The sequence below is a fragment of the Chiloscyllium plagiosum genome, unplaced genomic scaffold (genome assembly GCF_037043375.1).
Source record: "Chiloscyllium plagiosum isolate Xiang-an unplaced genomic scaffold, Cpla_swu_hap1 HiC_scaffold_4, whole genome shotgun sequence".
NCBI classification, from domain to species: Eukaryota; Metazoa; Chordata; class Chondrichthyes; order Orectolobiformes; family Hemiscylliidae; genus Chiloscyllium; species Chiloscyllium plagiosum.
Genome location: NW_028270142.1, coordinates 131,522,205 through 131,541,510, shown reverse-complemented (window position 1 = coordinate 131,541,510; position 19,306 = coordinate 131,522,205). Strand labels below are relative to the sequence as shown.

The 19,306-nt window shown below is 40.9% G+C and overlaps 1 protein-coding gene across 1 annotated transcript in view; it reads right to left on the bottom strand.

Moving 5' to 3' along the window:
• ralbp1 (ralA binding protein 1) overlaps positions 1 to 19,090 on the bottom strand; it is a 38,830-nt gene extending 19,740 nt beyond the window's left edge. Inside the window, exons 1-3 of the mRNA XM_043687765.2 lie at positions 18,970 to 19,090; positions 3,795 to 4,083; positions 2,103 to 2,564 (exon numbers count right to left, since the gene is read on the bottom strand). Of these exons, the coding sequence (XP_043543700.1) occupies positions 2,103 to 2,564; positions 3,795 to 4,038 (706 nt within the window). The 5' untranslated portion in view covers positions 4,039 to 4,083; positions 18,970 to 19,090. The remainder of the gene's footprint in view (positions 1 to 2,102; positions 2,565 to 3,794; positions 4,084 to 18,969) is intronic.
• Positions 19,091 to 19,306: the final 216 nt, after the last annotated feature.

Sequence of the window (19,306 nt, the reverse complement as noted above, 5' to 3'; positions counted from 1 at the left end):
TGCAGTCAGTTCAGGGGAGACAGGTTTGAATGGGTAAGGGAGAATGAGAAACTCAGGTGATCAATGTTGCCTTAGTCACCCATGCTCAACAACTCCTAGGCGTATTATCACATTATATTGGTTGAGTTCAGTACAGGTCACCCATTCTCTTCTACTCTTAGCTCTTATTATCAATCAACCAGCTTCTCGTCTGTCCAGGCCTGCAATCCATATTCTTCTTTTTAACCTACCCCTATCTCCACCCATCTACTCACTCACACTTTACCATTAAGTAAATAAGTCCTACCCTGATTTACACTAACAAAATGTAGTACCTCACATTTATCTAGATTAAACTCCATCTGCTACTCCTCATCCCATCAGATCACATCTTTGGGCTGTGGAAGGAAACCAGAGCACCTGGAGGAAACCCATGCAGACACAGGGAGAATGTGCAAACTGCACACAAACAGACACCAAATGCTGGAATTAAACCAGAGCACCTGGAGGAAACCCACGCAGACACAGGGAGAATGTGCAAACTCCACACAGACAATCACCAAATGCTGGAATTAAACCAGAGTCCCTGATGCTGAGGGGCAATAGTACTAACCACTCTGCCACCACATTGTGCCAACAGTATAAATACCACTTTCCCTGGTTGCTAACAGTTTGGGTGAAGAGTCACCGACTCAAAATGCTAACTTTGCTTTCTTCCCACAGATTCTGCCAGAGCAGCAGAGTTCCACCAGCAATTTCTATTTTTGTTTCAGACTTTAAGCATTCACAGTTGTTTATTTTCATTACACTGCTAAGTGCACCTATTCTAGAAAACCTTCTCACTACATGCTTTTGTGTGTCCTTTAAAAGATGTACATGTTCTCCTTCCTAGAAGGTTCAGTAAGTAACAGATGCTAGATTCATCAAATACAAATCTAAACTGTTTGCATAAAAATCAAAAGAATCCCATTGCTCAGTAAAACATTTAAAAAATCAGTTATATTATAAAGTCCACTACAATGTCAAGTTTATATTCTTTCAGGCTACCTTTACACAACAGGCAGCTGCAGTACTAACTGAACTCGGATATTTCTCTACCCAGTACCAGGAGCTAATGGAATGTCAATAAATCTAATTTAGCTAAAAGTAGGAGTAATAAGTCAGAAAACAACACAACAGAGCATGCCTCAAAATATTGCAATCAGACAGATCTTAAAATTTTACCTCTAATAACACTTTCATCTTTGAGATCGATGAATGTATTCCTTCTTCATCAAGCATTATACAGGTCTGGTAATACCAGATATTGGCAGAGACACACAAAAATCTAGATTTGAACCTAGGACTATGCTATAGGTTGCCAAAATCTCTCACTACAACCCAAGATGGCATCTTTTAATTAGACATTGCTCTTTGCTCATAAATCCCCCATCCAGAAGTCTACAGGAACTTTATTTTTGCTTTCCATTATATGGTAACATGAATACTAATCAGGTACACCTAAAGGTAACATGAACCAAACTTAAGACTTAATACAGAGCCATGTGTTCCTTAATGGCAACTATAAGTGAGAAGTAAATGCCTATAACTCATAAATGAGTTTTTAAAAATACCATATGCCCCCAAGTCCAGTCTCAATTTGAATGTAATGAGTTGTGTTGAATTAATTGGACACATACTAGATAGAAATAAATCGAAGTTTTACCAATAAATTAGATTTGTCTTGGGCAGCTGATGGCCTCCCTCTACTTCAATCAATTTATTTGAAGAATGAATCATGACTGTACAGTATAGGCCAACAATAAAATAATCAGTTCTACCTCATAGTTGATGCAGAATAAATGAGTTAGGATGTTAGAAATGAATAGCAGGTTACTTAGCATCTGCAAGATCACCCATAGATGCTGAATTAAGTGTGGACTTAACTGTTAATTTTAAAACATAGCATATTATCAGGATGTAAATCTTCACCTTATATAATAAACAAACACCATTCCTCTGCTAACACTGCCCAGTCCTCCTTTTTCAAAGGTTTTTGGGATTGCTAACATTTCCATTTTCTCTCAGGCAATTAAATGTTTCCAAGGAAGTCTGAACACTCCACAAACAAGCTGAAACTGTACCTGATACCCTGTAAATGCCTTCACACTTCATGCCATAATTCTCAATGTAGTCAATGCACTCTCGAAAAACTGCAGGTAGCTGGATCCCGTCATATAGCATAGTCCTCTCAGCTGCCTCAGCCAAAGGAACACCAAAGACTGGCCTTAGTGTGGTATTCATATCGACCGGAACTGCTTCCTGGTCAGGAACAGGCTTTTTCTTTTTCTTTTTCTCTTTCCACTGTTTAACGACATCTGCTGCTGTAATATCTTTGGACTTTTTTTCCTTATGTTTTTCCTCTTTGTGTTTTTCCTCCTTATGCTTTTCTTCCTTTGGCTTCTCTTTGATCTTGAAGTCTTTTTCTTTCTTCTTGGAGAAACTCGGCTTTTTGAAGACATGGATACCCTTTGGCCGTTTCATCTTTGATGGGCTCTCTGCATCGTCACCTGAGCTGTCCTCTTGGAAGGCTGCATACCCCTCAGCTACAAGAAAAAGAACATTAATCCAGATGTTGGTTTTACCAACTACAAACCCCCTCTACCCCGCCAAAATCCCCTCTGCCCAAACAATTTAATATGCTTCTTTGCAACACCATCAGACTATTTGCAGCATATGCATGCATCACTCTTAATACAAGAGCCTCAAGCTGAGCATGAATTGGCTATTTGGACTCTGGAGAGCAACAGTATCAGCCAATGATGATCCTGTTATCAGGAATTTACTTCCACTAATAGTGACAGGACAGGATTTAAAATTCGATATAAATGTCAAATACATAGGGATCATCGAGCTTTCTAAGATATGCTTTGTCCAAGACGTAATGCTGATTTGTCTGAAAAACAAAATGTGTTTTGCTAGCCAGTCTGCTGCTCCCATTTCAAGAGTGCTAATGATGGCAGTACAAAATAGACCCACACTGTATAGGCTACATAAGCCCAACTGCCATCAACAGGTAACTGGCCTTCTCAACCTCCAATACAGAAGTAAGGAAGAGACACGGGACTAAAAAGTGACAAAAACAAAACAATTGTAAGAACAAACAAAGGGAATAAGACAGGAACATTGCCAGCAGAAAAAAAATAAACAAAGTGTTGGCGGGACTCGGGAGGTCTAGCAGCATCTATGGACAGAGAGTTAACATTTTGAGTTCAATGAGTCTTCTTCAGAACTGACACAAAACCATGAACTCTTTCTTTCTCCACAAATGCTGCTAGACTTGCTGAGTTTCGCTATCATGTTCTGTGTATTTCAGATTTCCAACAGTATTTTGTTTTTAATCAAATATTCCCAGGTCTGGTAGTGCACAGTCAGATATAGAAGAAATTCTCTCCATCACACCTCCACATAAGTGTGCACTTCCTATAGGGGGTAATCAATGCAAATTAGATCCCATTTCCACACCAGCCCCATACTAAATTAGGGACAGTATGCCAGGCCTTATATGTAAGCCCTTTTGGAACTGGATTCAAACTGGTCAAATATACTTCATACAGTGTTTCAACAGGTACAAAGGACTTTGGGTGCATCACTTTGAAGATGAAAGCAATTCCACAGTTACAAAAGGCAGATTAACCTGCCACATCATCTTTATGCCACCCAGATTTCGCCATCATGGACAGTGACAGTCTTGAGATGATTTCACTGCAGAGCTGCTACACACACACATTGCATTTAACGTGCCATAATCCAGGGAAACATCAACTATTACTTACTTCTCTTTTCTTTCTTTTTAAATTTGCCTTTTTTCTTGGTATGTTCCTTTTCATCATCAGATACTATATCAACAGACTCATGCAGACCTTCGTGAGGAGGCGAAGGCTCACCAGTACGATATAGTCCTGGAAATTTTGTAGGACTAATCTCCTCTGAGCTTGGTGTACGAGCCAGACCACTGCCATGTTCAGCCCTGCGGTGTTCACTAGGACTGCTCGTTGGTGGCAGGAAGCACTCAGTCATTGTTGCTCCTAGGAATGTTTCTCTTTCATTACCTGTCCATAACACCTGATATTCAAAGAATAGAAGTATTAGAAATCAACAAAATTCTTCTTTAACATACAATTAATTACCAAACCTTTCGAGTCAAGATTAGAGTGGTGCTGGAAAAGCACAGCAGGTCAGACAGTATCCGAGGAGCAGATGCTAATCTTGACTCTGATCTCCAGAATCTGCAGTCCCCACTTTCACCTACCAAACCTTTAGTTGAAACTTTATTGCTGGAACAGCAATAAAGTTTCAACTTTGATCTCCAGCATCTGCAGACCTCACTTTCTCTACCAAACCTTTAGCCCTTGTTTCCTGCAGGCAGCAAGCAATGATGGCATAACTATCTAGATACTGTAGCTGGATTCACAACAATTGGCTGATCTTTACAAATAAAAGTAATATTAAGCACTAATAGCAAGTCAATGTTGATCCTGTTCTCAGAAATTTGTTGCCGGTATGGTCCTTTTAATAGGAGCAGAAGACATTTAAGATTCTGCTTAAAATGGCAAATACAAGTTTAGAAATGTGAAAAGATATGCTGAATATCCTTTCCAATGCTGAATGCTGAATTCTCAAGAACAAAGAAGAGATTTTATTTGAAGGATTGGGCTAGTCAGTCTGCTCCTCCCACCACCCAAGTAGGAGGCTAATGGTGGTAGTAAATACAGAGGGAAACCCACATCACTATCATTATGCATAAGAAAGATCATAGAATTACAGAACTGTTATGATACAGGTGGAGGTTGTTTGGCTCACCATCTGACGGCCATTATGATAGTGCTTTTTGCCTTCCTTTGCCCCAGATCCTTGCACATGGACTCTCTTGGAATAATTATCCAATGCCTCTTGAATATCTTAATAGAACTTGCCTCTATCACAGTTCCAGACAGTGCATTCCAGACCTAAACCATTTATTATCTGAGAAAGGTTTTTCTCATATCACATTTGCTATGTTTGCAAATCACATTAAATCTGTGCATTCTCATTCTTGATTGGGATCAGTTTCTCCCCCATTTATCCCAGGCAGCCTCTCTCAATTTTGAAAATTTCTTCTCAGATCTAATTTTTGCATCTTCTCTCTGATGAGAACAGTCACAATCTCTCCAAACTATCTTCATAACTGAAACTTATTTCTGGAACCATATTTGTAAATTTCTTTAGCAGTGTCATACGCTAAATCCTTCCTATAGTGTGGTGCACAAAATTGTACACAACACTCCAGATGAGGTCAAACAAGCGTCATGTACAAATTCAGCATAACCTCCTTGACCACTACTCTATTTCCTATTACTCAACTTTATCCACTTTGGTACTGTCCCTTTTACTAATGAGCTCTAACATTTCTCACAAGTCTGTTATAGAGTCATAGAGATGTACAGGATGGAAACAGACCCTTCGGTCCAACCCGTTCCATGCTGACCAGATATCCCAACCCAACCTAGTCCCACCTGCCAGCATGCGGCCCATATCCCTCCAAACCCTTCCTATTCATATACCCATCCAAATGCCTCTTAAATGCTGACACTGTACTGTATGCTTTTTGAAAATCCATGCTCAGTACATCAATAGCATCGTACTCATTGACCCTTACGTTACCACTTTTAAAACCTCCAGCAAGATAATGAAACATGATTACCCCTTTAGAAATTTAATTCAGAATCTTCCTAATCAACACACCTTTTTCCACGCCAGCACTAATTCTATCATACTGTCCAAGGAGAAGGCACTCATTAAGGCTGATCGGCAGTTAACTGCTGGGCTGTGTTTCAGCAACACCTCAATCACAGTGCAATCAGCACTCTCCTCTCATTCAGTATAAATGTGGATATCCCCTTGAATTTCTATTCATGTGAAATGTCTTGATAAATACAAGGTGAAATCATTGGCTTTTTGTTATCTTTGTAACATTTATTCTCTAGGTTTTCCCTTCTACACTTGACTGCAATTCTCTGCCATAATTGCCATAATACTATTTTTCTCTTAAGTTTTGTCTTTGCTCTTTGGTGTGCCACATCTTTCTATGATTCCTTGCTCAACTATTTAATTTAAAACTTTCTCTCATTCCCTAACAATGCTGACTGTAAGAACACAGTTCAAATGTAGACCATCCAAGTGATAAAGCAGCCACTTCCCCCTGTACTGGTGCCAGCAGCTTATGAATTGGAATCATCTTATGCCACACCAAGATTTGAGCCACTTCTTCTCTCTAATTTTACATACACTATGCCAATTTGTCCAAAGATTACATAATCATCCAGAGATTATGACCTTTAGTATTCTACTTTTTAATGTAGTGCCTAGCTTCTCTCTATGCACGGTCATTTCCCTAATTCTATCTTTGTCTTTCCAACTTAAACGACCATAACCACTGAATCCTCGAACAGACAATTCAAATGTCTCGTGAGCCCTGAACAGATATCCTGAACCCTGACATCAGAGAGGTATCACAGCCAGCTCTATGTTGCAGAGAACAATGTCAAATCCCTCCTGCTATAATATCCTCTCCTACAACTACACTCTCTTATTGCTCCAACAAATTGAATGGTTTCATATACCACAGTATCATGGTCAGTTTGCATATCATCCCACTCCAATCCAAATAGACAGAGAGCTTCAACCCTATTGGACAATTGCAGAGGCTGGTATTTACCTTCTGGCTCCTCTTACTTGTTTCACTCTGTCTCACTCAATCATCCTTGACCACTGACCAATCTGAAGACCCTATCCAAAGAGCCAACTACCTCCTGGTCAACCTAGCTGTAGTTGAATGCCAAATTTCACCGAGTTATTTCAAATGAGCTATTGTGCATGTGAGGATGATACAAGACATGAGCATGGAGTACAATACCAGGGTAGTAAATCCAGTTTACCATTTTTTCCAAAAACTATTTCTATAACCTTTTTTAAGCTAATTTCCTCATAAAATTTCCAATAATATAGCTGAACAGATACGACCCAAGAAAATATGCAGAGCCCCAAAACATATATCTTGAGTTTCCATTTTTCATATGTCAGTTTAAGAGCCTATATCTTAAACAGAAAGTCAACAAGCCATGAAGAACATCAACAGAGTACAGTTTCATTCTTCATGGATGTGCAGACATCTATCTTTCAGATGGCACTTCTAGTGATTAGAATGGGAATTTGGTTCATTATTTCATCTTCCAGCAAAATAATAATAAAGTCAATACTGACACTCAAACTCTAACCAAACCAAAAACTTGCAGGTTTATGTCACTTATACATTAAACAGTACCTTCACTCATTAAACTGTCAGGGAATGCCATTTTGTTTTAATGACAATAAACATAATGGATTAAATTCTAAGTGGCTATACAATCATCTAATTTAACTTGCTCAAAATTCCAGAAATCATTCCACGTTACAAAAGTGAATCGCTGCTCACTGTCGGTTAATTATTGATGCATCATGTCATGGTGTCTGATTTTGCTTCATCCTGAGCCATTTCCCTTGCAGTTTTGTTTTGTTGGTGATGGTTTGCCATCCACTCTCAGAAATAGTGCAAGATTGTGAGTTCCAGGTCTACCTCAGTCAGAACATGAATCAAGCCCAATCATTGATACACTGATTAAAATTAGTCAAATCTTGGAAGCTTATGAGGAATGCAATTTGCTTTATATTGAATTTAAGATGATATTTTAGACAACTGTCGATTATCTTGCTCCTTGGATGCTGCCTGAGCTGCTACGCTTTTCCAGTAACACATTTTCAGCTCTGATCTCCAGCATCTGCAGTCCTCACTTTCTCCTCTATGTGTTGGTTAAGGCACATTATTTCACTATATCATTTTGCAAAATAACTTTGTAACTCAAACCGCTGGAAAAATAACAGTGAGATCATGACTACTGCCTTTGGCTTAAGGAAGCAGGAATATTAAAGATGACTTTTAAGTGAAAGTTGGACAGACCTATTGTTAGTCAGTCTCAGGAGTAATAAGAGCCTGTTCTGGGCACTGCAACTCATTAACAACATGGCGATCTTGAGAGAGGATGGTATGTGCATTCACCTAGAACTTGTGTTCAGTTATAACCTTTATTGTAGTCTAACATCTCAAGGTGCTTCACATAAATATTCTGGAGTAACTTTTGACACCTAGCCATATAAGGCAGGTAACAAAAGATTTGATGAGAAAAGTAGATTTTTGAGTGTCTGGAAGGAGAAAAGCAAGACGAGAGAGGAGGAGAGGTGTTAGGAGAGAATTCTACAGCCCAGGACTTTGGGAAGTAAGATCATGAATGTCAAAGGTGAACTGACTGGCCTCTTGAGAACTCAAGTTTCAAACTGAAGGAAAATAGACAGCTCAGAAGATTGTAGGGTGAGAGATATAGTTGGAAGAGGTCATTGAGGAATATGAAAACAAGTAAGAAGTGAGGAGGACCTTGACCAGAAACCAACATCGATTAGTAGGAACAGAGTTGATTTGTGAACATAACTTGGTGCAAGTTTGGACAAAGGCACCAATGCTTTGGATGGCCTAAAGTTGATGGAAGGTGATGAAGGGCTTTTGCCCGAAACACTGATTTTCCTGCTCCTCTGATGCTGCCTGACCTGCTCTGCTTTCCAGCACTACTCTAATCTTGACTCTAACCTCCAGCCGCTGCAGTACCCACTTTCACCTTAAGTCGATGGTGGATGAACCATGGGAGGTCTCCAGGTATGTGCAAGAATAGACCAATATAGAAGTAACAAAGGCATCTAGTAGGGTTACAGTCAAGCAATGTCAGAGATGGAAACAGGCAATATCACTAGTGGACAGATGTAATGATTGGGAGTTCATCACAGAGAGGAAAATTGACACCAATCCTGTTCAGCCTCAAAAGAGTAAAGGATTCACATCAGCACTTCACAAACATTTTCCGAATGTGACCTCATTTTGAAGCTTGAAAATTATAATATTGATGATTTGGACGACACTACTGAAATAGATCAGATCTTAGACCACATCAAGGGTTAATAATATCACTGCAGGCAATCGTTTGATTTTACAAGATGACTGTAAATACCCAAGCTAAAAGGGTAAATATTATGAAGAAAGCCCGCAGGTTTAGCTCATGTTCTAGAGTATCAGGGATTTGGAGGTGGTAATAACTGAGATTTTTAAGTTGATGAAAGGAATTGTAAGGGCAGTGCAAATAACTATTTCCTTTGGTATAGGAGTCCTGAGTAAAGGAAATGACCATACATAAAAAAAGCTAAGTTGTTCATGAATGATGCCAAGAAACACTTTTCTTCACAAAGAACCAAAAATCTGCAAATCTTCCTCAAATAAAACTGTTACCAGAAGGTCAACTGAATTTCAAAACTGAGATTAATTCCAGGACTGGGGCTGTGACTGATTTAGAACCAAGGTCAAAGATTGGGCCACAGTTCCATGCTGCAGGGGTTGAATGGCCTACTCCAGTTCCCATGTTCATAATTAACTCAAAAGAACTTGCTAACCATTAAAAACAATATTGTTGTTTAATCAACCAATTTCTATTTCTCCTAGTTTGTAATTAATTATTTAAAACTGTATGGTTACATATTATAGCACAGAGACAGGTCCTTCAACATCTGTCCTAGTCATCTATCATGTGACTGCTCAGTCTTCTCTTTTCTAAAGAAGCAAGCCCCAGTGTCTCTGCTCTCTCAGCACTCCACTCTCTCAGTGGTATCAGCTGAGATTAAAACATTGTACTCGAGTCTCTAGAGTGAGAGTTGAAATCACAATCTGTTGACTCAAACAACAGTCCTGCCTAGTAAACCAAAGCTGACATTTTTTGCATCGAATTATATATAAAAACAGAGAATACGAGCAGGAATATGTCATTTGGCCCTTCCAGGCTCTGCACCATTCATTATGGTCATGACCGATCATCCAATTCAACAGCCGGTTCCCACTTTCCTCCATATCTTTTGATCCCGTTAGTCCAGAGTTTTATATTCAAAAATAGGAGTTAGGACATCTTGTTGAGGTTGTACAGGACTTTGGTGAAGCCACTTTTGTAGTACTGTGCAGAGTTTTGGTTGCCCTGCTATAGAAATAATATTATTAAATTGGAGCGGGTTCAGAAAAGATTACAAGGATGTTGCAAACACTGGAGGGTTTGAGTTATAAGGAGAGGCTGGATAGGTGGGGACTTTTTTTTTTTAATTGGAGCGTATGAGGTTGAGAGATGACCCTGTAAGAGACTTATAAAATCATGAGGCGTACAGATAAGGTAAATAGCAAAGCTCTTTTCCCTAGGGTAGGGGAGTGCAAACCTAGAGGGCATAGGTTTAAGGTGAGAGGAGAAAGATTTTAAAAAGGGAACCAAGGGGCAACATTTTCACATAGGGGGGCGTTCATATGTGGAATGAACTACCAGAGGAAGTTGTAGATTTAGATTAGATTAGATTTTTTTTTTAGATTACATTACAGTATGGAAACAGGCCCTTCGGCCCAACAAGTCCACACCGACTCGCCGAAGCGCAACCCACCCATACCCCTACATTTACCCCTATACCTAACACTATGGGCAATTTAGCATGGCCAATTCACCTGACCTGCACATCTTTGGACTGTGGGAGGAAACCAGAGTACCCGGAGGAAACCCACTCAGACATGGGGAGAACATGCAAACTCCACACAGTCAGTCGCCTGAGGCAGGAATTGAACCCGGGTCTCTGGTGCTTTAGGTACAGTTACAATATTTACAAGATATTTGAACAGGTACCTGATAAGGAAAGGTTTAGAGGGAGATGGGCAAAATGCAGGCATGTGAGAATAGTTTGTTTGGGAAACTTGGTTGGCATGGAGGAGTTGGACCAAAGGATCTGTTTCCCTGCTGTATGATTTTGACTATATAAGTCCTTGAAATCATTCAATGTTTTAATCTCAACTGCTTTCTGTGGTAACAAATTCCACAAGCTCAACACTCTCAGAGTGAAAACATTTCTCATCTCAACTCCAAATAGTTTACCCTGTTTTGTTAGATCAGTCCATGGTTCTGGACTCCACTGTCACAGATCACTTCCGTATCTACCCTGTCTGGTCCTGTTAGGATTTTATTCATTTCTATGAGATTCCCCCCACCCCACCCTCAATTCTTCAAAACTCCAGCGAATATAATCTTAAACAATTCAACCTCTCCTCATAAATCAGCCCTGCCATTCTAGATATCAATCTGGTAAACCTTCACTGCACTCCCTTGTTGGCATGAATGTCTTTCTTCAGATAAGGAGACCAAAACCACACAAAATATTCCAGGTTTTGTCTCACCAAAACCCTGTATAACTGCAGCAAGACATCCCATCTCCTCTCTCTCTAAAGGCCAACTCATCATTTGCCTTCTTGACCATGTGCTGCACCTGTGTGCTTACCTTCAGTTGCTGGTGCACATAGTCATCCTGGTCTCTACAGAATACTTTATACAGTATATACTGTTTCAGAATGAAATAAGTTTAATATTACTAGTTACTTACAAACTAGGGGGTACAAAGGATTGAGACAATACCAACCCATGTGGCAAACTTTGAGAAGTCCTTCTATGGATTATTCCACAGGCTAATTGCTCCCCACACTCCTCTGGAGTATATCAGCACCATCAAAACAAGTGGATAATCTACTTGGGAGTTAACACTATGCTATAGGACCTTTCTCCCACAAAGTATTCAACAGCATTCTTTCGATTAGCAGAGTTTACTTTTCAAGTCAGGAAATAATGTTTACCAGTACCTTTCTTGCAGTAATAGTTACAACTTCAAAGATAAAACAAGTTATAGTTCTATATCTAGGGAAAAAAATCATGTGCTAGATAGAATGTATTGCACAGAAACAGGCCATTTGGACCAACTAGACCATGCTAGTATCATGTTTCACTTGAGCTTCCTCCCACACTTATCTATCAGTATAAGTCTATCTCCCTTCTGCTCCTCCTGCTGATACAAGTTCCCCTTAAATGCACCAATATTGTTTACTTCAATCACTTTGTGCAGCAGCAAATCCTTATCTCTCTCTGCATAAAGGGGTTTCTTAAGAATTCCCTACTTCTTTGTGAGTATCTCAATGGCAAGTTTGGCTTTGCTCTTATCGACAAACAGATATATCAAGTCCAGGGTATTAAAACATTTCATAATCATAAAGTTCTCAATTAGACTCCCTTCTCTTTTGAACAGAAAAGATACGTGACAAGTTCTCCCTTTCTTTTATATGTATTTCAATTCTGGCATTATCCTTGTAAATCTTTCCTTTAGCCACAGTGCCTTTACATTCTTTTGAGTTAGAAATCACACAAGACCAGGTTATCGTCCAACAGGTTTATTTGGAAGCACTAGCTTTCGGAGCACTGCTCCTTCATCAGATGGCTGAGAGAATAAGACCATAAGACACAGAATTTATAGCAAACGATTACAGTGTCATAGTGGCGTACTGAACAAATCTGGATTGTTAAGTCTTTCGCCTTTTAGAATGCAGGTTTCGGTTCATTAATACGTAAATCCCAGAACTTCTTTTAAGTCGCCTTCTCAAGATAACTTAAAGTTTTATAACAAAATGTGACATCCCAGCTCAGACAATGCATTAAAGGCGTCAGGTCAGAGTCTGTCTGTAGAACCAATCTTGAGTCAGACTGGTTCTATTTCCAAAGTGAAATTTACAAAACATTACATGGATTGACTGTCTGCAGATTGTGCATTTTTGAGCAAAAAAGAATGTAACTGCAAATACAAATTCACCCCACAGACTCATACATATGTGCACATGCCAGAGAGAGAGAGACAGAGAGTATGTGAGAGAGAAGAGACAGAGTGAGAGAGAGAGAGAGAGAGTGTAAGTAAGAGAGAATCGCGTAGTGGGGTCACCTGTAGTGCGACATGAACCCAAGACTCCAGTTGAAGCCATCCCTGTGGATCCTGAACTTGGCTCTCAGCCTCTTTACATTATTGCCTATCCCGAAGTCCACCTTGGAGGATGACCACTCGAAGATTTGAGGCCGAATGTCCCTGACCAATTTTAAAATCTGGTGACCAGAATTGTCAACAGTATTGTACTCCATTCATAATCTGACCAAGGGTTTGCAAAGTTTTTGTACTTTTCTTTCCTATCCCTTTAGAAGCAAGCCCCAGCACTTGGTTTGATTTTGTTACAGTCTTATTGACCTGCATTGCAATTTTGCAAACTGTGTATTTCTACACCCTCTACCTAATATAGATTATATTCTGAGTGATAGTGACCTCACTTTGCTTATAATGTAGTTTAATTGTTAACAAGAGCCACAGTTTACTGGGGACATTTTGTTAGAACACTCTGATACTGATTCAGGCTGTAGCTTTCCATCAGACAACATAGTACAGCACAGCCCTGCAGAAGGTTCAAACAGTCCCTTAGTCTTGCCTGAGGGCAAGTCTTAGAAGAAATGCAGCACAAATTTACGAGTATGTTAAACTACAAAAAGAGATTAAGTAAACTAGGTTGCATTTAAAAGGAATTTAGAAGACTAAGGGTAGATTTGACTCTATAGTTAAAGGGGCTATGGGGCTAGGCTGCCTATAACAAATGAGGTTGCATATTTGCCACAATCACACTGAATGGTGGAGGGATTCACGGTCCGATACTATTCCCAAGTGCAGCTATACCCTGCATACAACAAATCCACCAACTCAGCATTTGCCACCTTCAGTGCACTCCTATTGATTTTGGAGCCTTCAAAGCCAGGTAAAGTAAGGACTCACTGGATCCTCAACCCAAAGAGAGAAAATGCTGGAAAATCTCAGCAGGTCTGGCAGCATCTGTAAGGAGAGAAAAGAGCTAACGTTTCAAGTCTAACTGACCCTTTGTCAAAGCTCACTGGATCCTCCACCTGAACACTACAGTGTCCCCTGAAAGACACTGGATAGCCTTTCATCATCCATCTGGGCTCATTCATCTTGCCGAACAAAATCTAGTTCTGAAATATAAACTCCTAATCAAGACTTTTTTGTTGTTTCCAATTGCAAAAATTAGGTTCACGTCAATTCTCCTCCAGGAAACAATCAAGATTTAGAATCTCATCACAATGAAGAGAAACTTTGAGAAAATGAGACAATTTCATCCGACCAAAACCACAATATTTATTCAGTCAGTCAGCTCAAAGACAGCCCAAAGTCTAACCATGTCAAGCCTGAATGGTTTCTAAACCTAGTAACGGACTGTTACTCAATATTTGTCAAAACAATTCCACAATTCAAACTATTATTCCCAAGTGACCATAAAGCAAGGGAATAAGGAGGACAAATGTGAGCAGTAACCAGTGCTGACCAAGTTGGACAAAACCTGAGTCTATGGTGCCAATGCCAGCGCGTTTGATATCCCACTATTCAATGTGCCAGTTTATTGAGCCATGAAAATAAAGAGTCCACATCAGGCTTCATTTCAACAAAGTCCAAACAGTTCAGTTTATGCAGTAGGAGGGGGTAACTGGGTAACTCAAGTTGAGTGCAACTCAAAATTATCAGATTAAAATCCAATTTATTTGGCAATCCTGACGTCATGGTGCACAAATAATAATTCAGAAATCAAGAGGCAAAATTTATCTCCAGTGAAAGTTTGTCTTCGAACTACCACAACGCAAATGAAGTTCCATCTCCTAGCTCCAGCTTGATGCAAGGTTGATTACTTTAATCTGTTCTATATTTCAGCACAGGCAGGTTATTCTCTCTTTACTCTGGAAATGCAAATACAAACTACCTGTTGCAAGTTCTTTAAAAGAGGAGATAATGGAATAGTGGTAATGTCACTGGACTAGGATCCCAGAACCCCAGGCCCTAAAGTCCTGGACACATAGGTTCAAATCCGCCAATGGAAGATACTGAAATGAGAGTTCAACCAAAATCTGGAATTAAAAAAGCTAGCCTAATGGCAATCATGTAACCAATGGTGGCAGTCATAAAAGCCCACTGGTTCAATAATGCTCTTTAGGGAACTACTTCCCTGATCTGATCAACACGTCACTCTAGACCCATAACAATATAATTGACTTTTAACTACCCTCAAAAACGGTCCAGGAAGCCACTCAGTTCCTGGGCAATAAATGCTGCCCACATCCCAGGGACAGATTTTCAAAAGTGCATTTATATGGCATTTTTAGCCGAATAAAATGTCCCAACATGCGTCCAATAGACATTCTAAAACAAACCATGACACCAAGCAATGCAAGGAACTATTAAGGCAGATAGCTAAAGGCTTGGTCAAACAGGTAGGTTTAAAAAGAAAATAAGCTGGAAAGCCAAACAAGTTTGGGAAGGGAATTTCAGAGCTTAAAACCTAGGTGGGCTGAAGGCCAGTCATCAATGTTCAAGGAATTTAAATTGGCAAGAGGGACAGCTTGGTTATCAGGTAGGAAAAGGTTAAAAGATTAGAAAGGAGGAGTGACCAGGCCCTGGATGGATTTGAAAACAAGGGGTAGAATCCTTGATTCAGGAAAAAGCACTCTGTTTGATTGGCACCAGATCCTCATCTTGAATTCCCGCTTCCTGATGAAGGGCTTTTGCCCGAAACATCGATTTTCCTGCACCTCGGATGTTGCCTGACCTGCTGTGCTTTTCCAGCACCACTCTGATCTAAACCCTCATCTTCAATATTCAGTCCTTTCACCACTGACACATAATGGCAACAGTATATACTGCTATAACTCAGCTAGACAACACGGAGTTAAAAAAAATTCATCTTGGACCTAAAGTGGCATCCCCTTTATTTTTAAATTATGGTTTCTGGTTCTGGATTCTCCAACAAGGAAAACATCTTAGCTGAACTGACTCTACCTTTAACTATGTTACAAATTTCAAATCTCTTTTTTTGAAGAGAGAATCTAGATGTTTACTCAATTTCTCCTCATGGAACAGTTCCACCATCCAAGGAACAAGTCTGGTGAACCTTTCTACATCCACATTTTCCAACTACTTCCTTTTTAAGAAACATTCTACACAGCTGGTTCCCCTACCAAAGTGGATAACTTCACATTTTTCCACATTATCTTCCATTTGTCATGTTCTTGACCATTCACAGTTCAAGTCCTCCTGAAGCTGTATTACATCTTCCTCACAACATCATCTCCTACTTAGGTTTGTATCTTGCAAATATCGAAATATTACATTTGGATCACACATCCAAATCAATTGTATATATTATGAATGGTTGAGTCCACAAATACTTCTGTGTCCTGTACTTAAATCTTCTCACCAAAATATTGAAAAACATTCCTGCTCATTCAATGTTAGATCTTAGATAAGCAATGACAATTTAGAGAAAATGGAGTGAAGTCTACAAGGCTGAGTATCACTGTGTGCACTTATAAACTGGCTTGGTTTTGGAAGATTTCACAGAAGGGAAGCGTAGAAATGAAGAGGAAGAGGAGGAGGAAAAGGCAGACCAGAGGGTGAAGGGAAGTTGCTCATTCTGCCAATCAAGATAAAAAATCAGCTATAACGGATGTCACACCAACACAAAATATTAACTGTTTCTCTCTCAACAAATGCCATTAGGGCAGGGTTTTGCAACATTCTCTGTTTCAGGGGGGCAGCACGGTGGCTCAGCGGTTAGCACTGCTTCCTCACACCGCCAGGGACTGAGGTTCGATTCCAGCCTCAGGTGACTGTCTGTGTGGAGTTTGCACATTCTCCCCTTGTCTGCGTGGGTTTCCTCCCAGTGCTACGGTTTCCTCCCACAATCCAAAGATGTGCAGGTTAGGTGAATTGATCATGCTACATTGCCAATAGAGTTAGGTGCATTAGTCAGAGGGGAATGGGGCTGGGTGGGTTACTCTTTGGAGAGTCGGTGTGGACTAGTTGGGCCGAAAGACCTGTTTCCACGCTGAAGGGAATCTAATGTTAAAAAGAAATCAGCCAGATTAGGAATCAGTGGTACAAAAATTGAATTCACTGGTGAAACTCAGCAAGTCTGGCAGTATCTGTGGGAGAAAGCAGTGTTAACATTTCAAATGGATTGGACTCTTAAGAGGGAGTAACTGGTAGCAGCTTGGGATATATGAAGCGCTTTAGCACAGTAGATTCCAAACAACATCACCTATTGCAAACATCATAACATCACATTCAACAAAGCAGTTTCTGTTTAAAGGATTTTCGCAGATATAGAAATATGAAAATGATTGGAAAAGATTAGCTAGATAGAAAAAGGAACAAATAGTGAAGTATGAGGACATTTACAATTCAAAAATGGTTCAGAGACTGGTCAAGGCTCATCTTAAGCAAAACTAGTTAGGGTTGAGCTCAGTCTGTCACAGTTTTAGCCACTCACTTCACTTTTAGAAATTGTCTATACACAACAGAGTTGTGTATATGATAAGTTTCAAAACACTCTTTCTCAACATCGACCACAAGATCCTAACACCAAACTCCAACTTGATAAAGTGGACCCTTCCACATCCGACAGATATTTTGCTGCACTGCCACACACTTTGTCTGTTGCTCTCGAATGTGGTCTTCTCTACATTGGGAAGATAGGACGCCAACTTGCGGAACGTTTCAGAGAATACCTCTTGGACACGTACTAAACGATCCCACTGCCCTGTGGCTGAACACTTCAACTCCTCCTCAAACTTCACCAAGGACATGCAAGTCCCAGGCCTCCTCCACCGCCAAATTCTAGCCAACCAATGTCTGGAGGAAGAACGCCTCATCTTCTGCCTTGGGACCCTCCAACCACACAGGATCAATGTCGATTTCACCAGTTTCCTCATCTCCCCATCCTGACCTTATCCCAGATCCAACCCTCCAACTCGGCACCACCCTCTTGAACTGTCCTATCTGTCCATCTTCCTTCCCACCTATCTGCTCGACCCTCCTTTCTGACCTATCACCATCACTCCCTACCTTCATCTACCTATCACATTCCCAGCTACCTTCCCCAGCCCCATCCCCCTCCCATTTATCTCTCACCCCCTTGGGCCACCCCACATTTCTGATGAAGACCTTATGCTTGAAACATTGACTGTCCTGCTCCTCAGATGCTGCCTGACCGGCTGTGCTTTTCCAGCACCACACATTTTTACTCTGATCTCCAGCATCTACAGTCCTCACTTTCTCCAACTTGATAATGCCTGACTGCAGTGGCAATAATCAGTAGCGACATTTTAGGTGAATTCACTGCACATTCAGTGAAACTGTCAACAGGTTTTTTCCTACCAACAATGCATTCCTACCCAAGTCAGTCATTACTGCTGTTGAAAGCTGAGATACTTTTCAGCCACGTTTGCGGCAGGAAAGAAAAATCTCAGGAATCCCAAATTACCCCCATGCATCACATAGAACTGCAAGATGTCACATCGAGTAATACTGCTTAAATAAAAAGTCAAACAGACGAATGAAAAACAACCAGCAGCAGAGTGCAAATGAAGTAAATTACAAGGGTGGTGCTTAGTTATTTGTTAAAAGCCAAACGATGCATTTGCACTCCCCCTCCCCCGGCCTTTTAAAAACAATCTAGTTTAGGGTCCAAGGTGGAAGACGGACGAGAGAAAGGGTGCAGAAAATGCAAAAAAAAAGGATAGCTGGTATCTTGAAGTGGAGGAGTCTAATGGAAGGGATTTTCATCTGAAAGTAATAACATGGTGCTAGGGAGGGGAACAAATGTGCCCCGGACCACAGTGTAGCATCACTGGCGCTCCGGGGAACTGCATGGGATCGGGATGCCTCTCATGGGGAGTGGAGGAGGGAGTCCGGTTAACAGCGCCCCGGGGTAAGTCATCTTATGTCAACAAGGCCCTCTGCTCCCTTCCAGCCACGGCTTTCCCTCCTAATCAAGGCCGGTGATGCGAGTCAGGCCTAGACTACCATCATCGTTCCTTTCTTCACATCTCCTCTGGACTTTAATGTGTATATATTTTTTTAAAATGCACCGCTTTCCTCCGAGGAAACATCTTGCACTTTTACCTCATCTTACAGCAATACCGAGCCAGGAATTGCAGCTCTGATTCTTGCCGACATAGCGAACCGCCACCGGCCGCGGCCCGACAGCTGTTGGACGGGGGAGGAGGGGCCCACTGGGCTCGGCGACACTGCGCAAGCGCCAGCGTGCAAACACGGCCTCGGCGACAGTGCGCAAGCGCTAGCGTGCGTACACGAACTTGGCGATATTGCGTAAGCGCCGGCGTGCAAACACGGACTAGGCGACACTGCGCAAGCGTCAATGTGCGGGCTCCGGTTCGGCGTCACTGCGTATTCGTCACTGTGCGGTCGCCGGCTGGGCGACATTGCGCAAGCGTCAGTG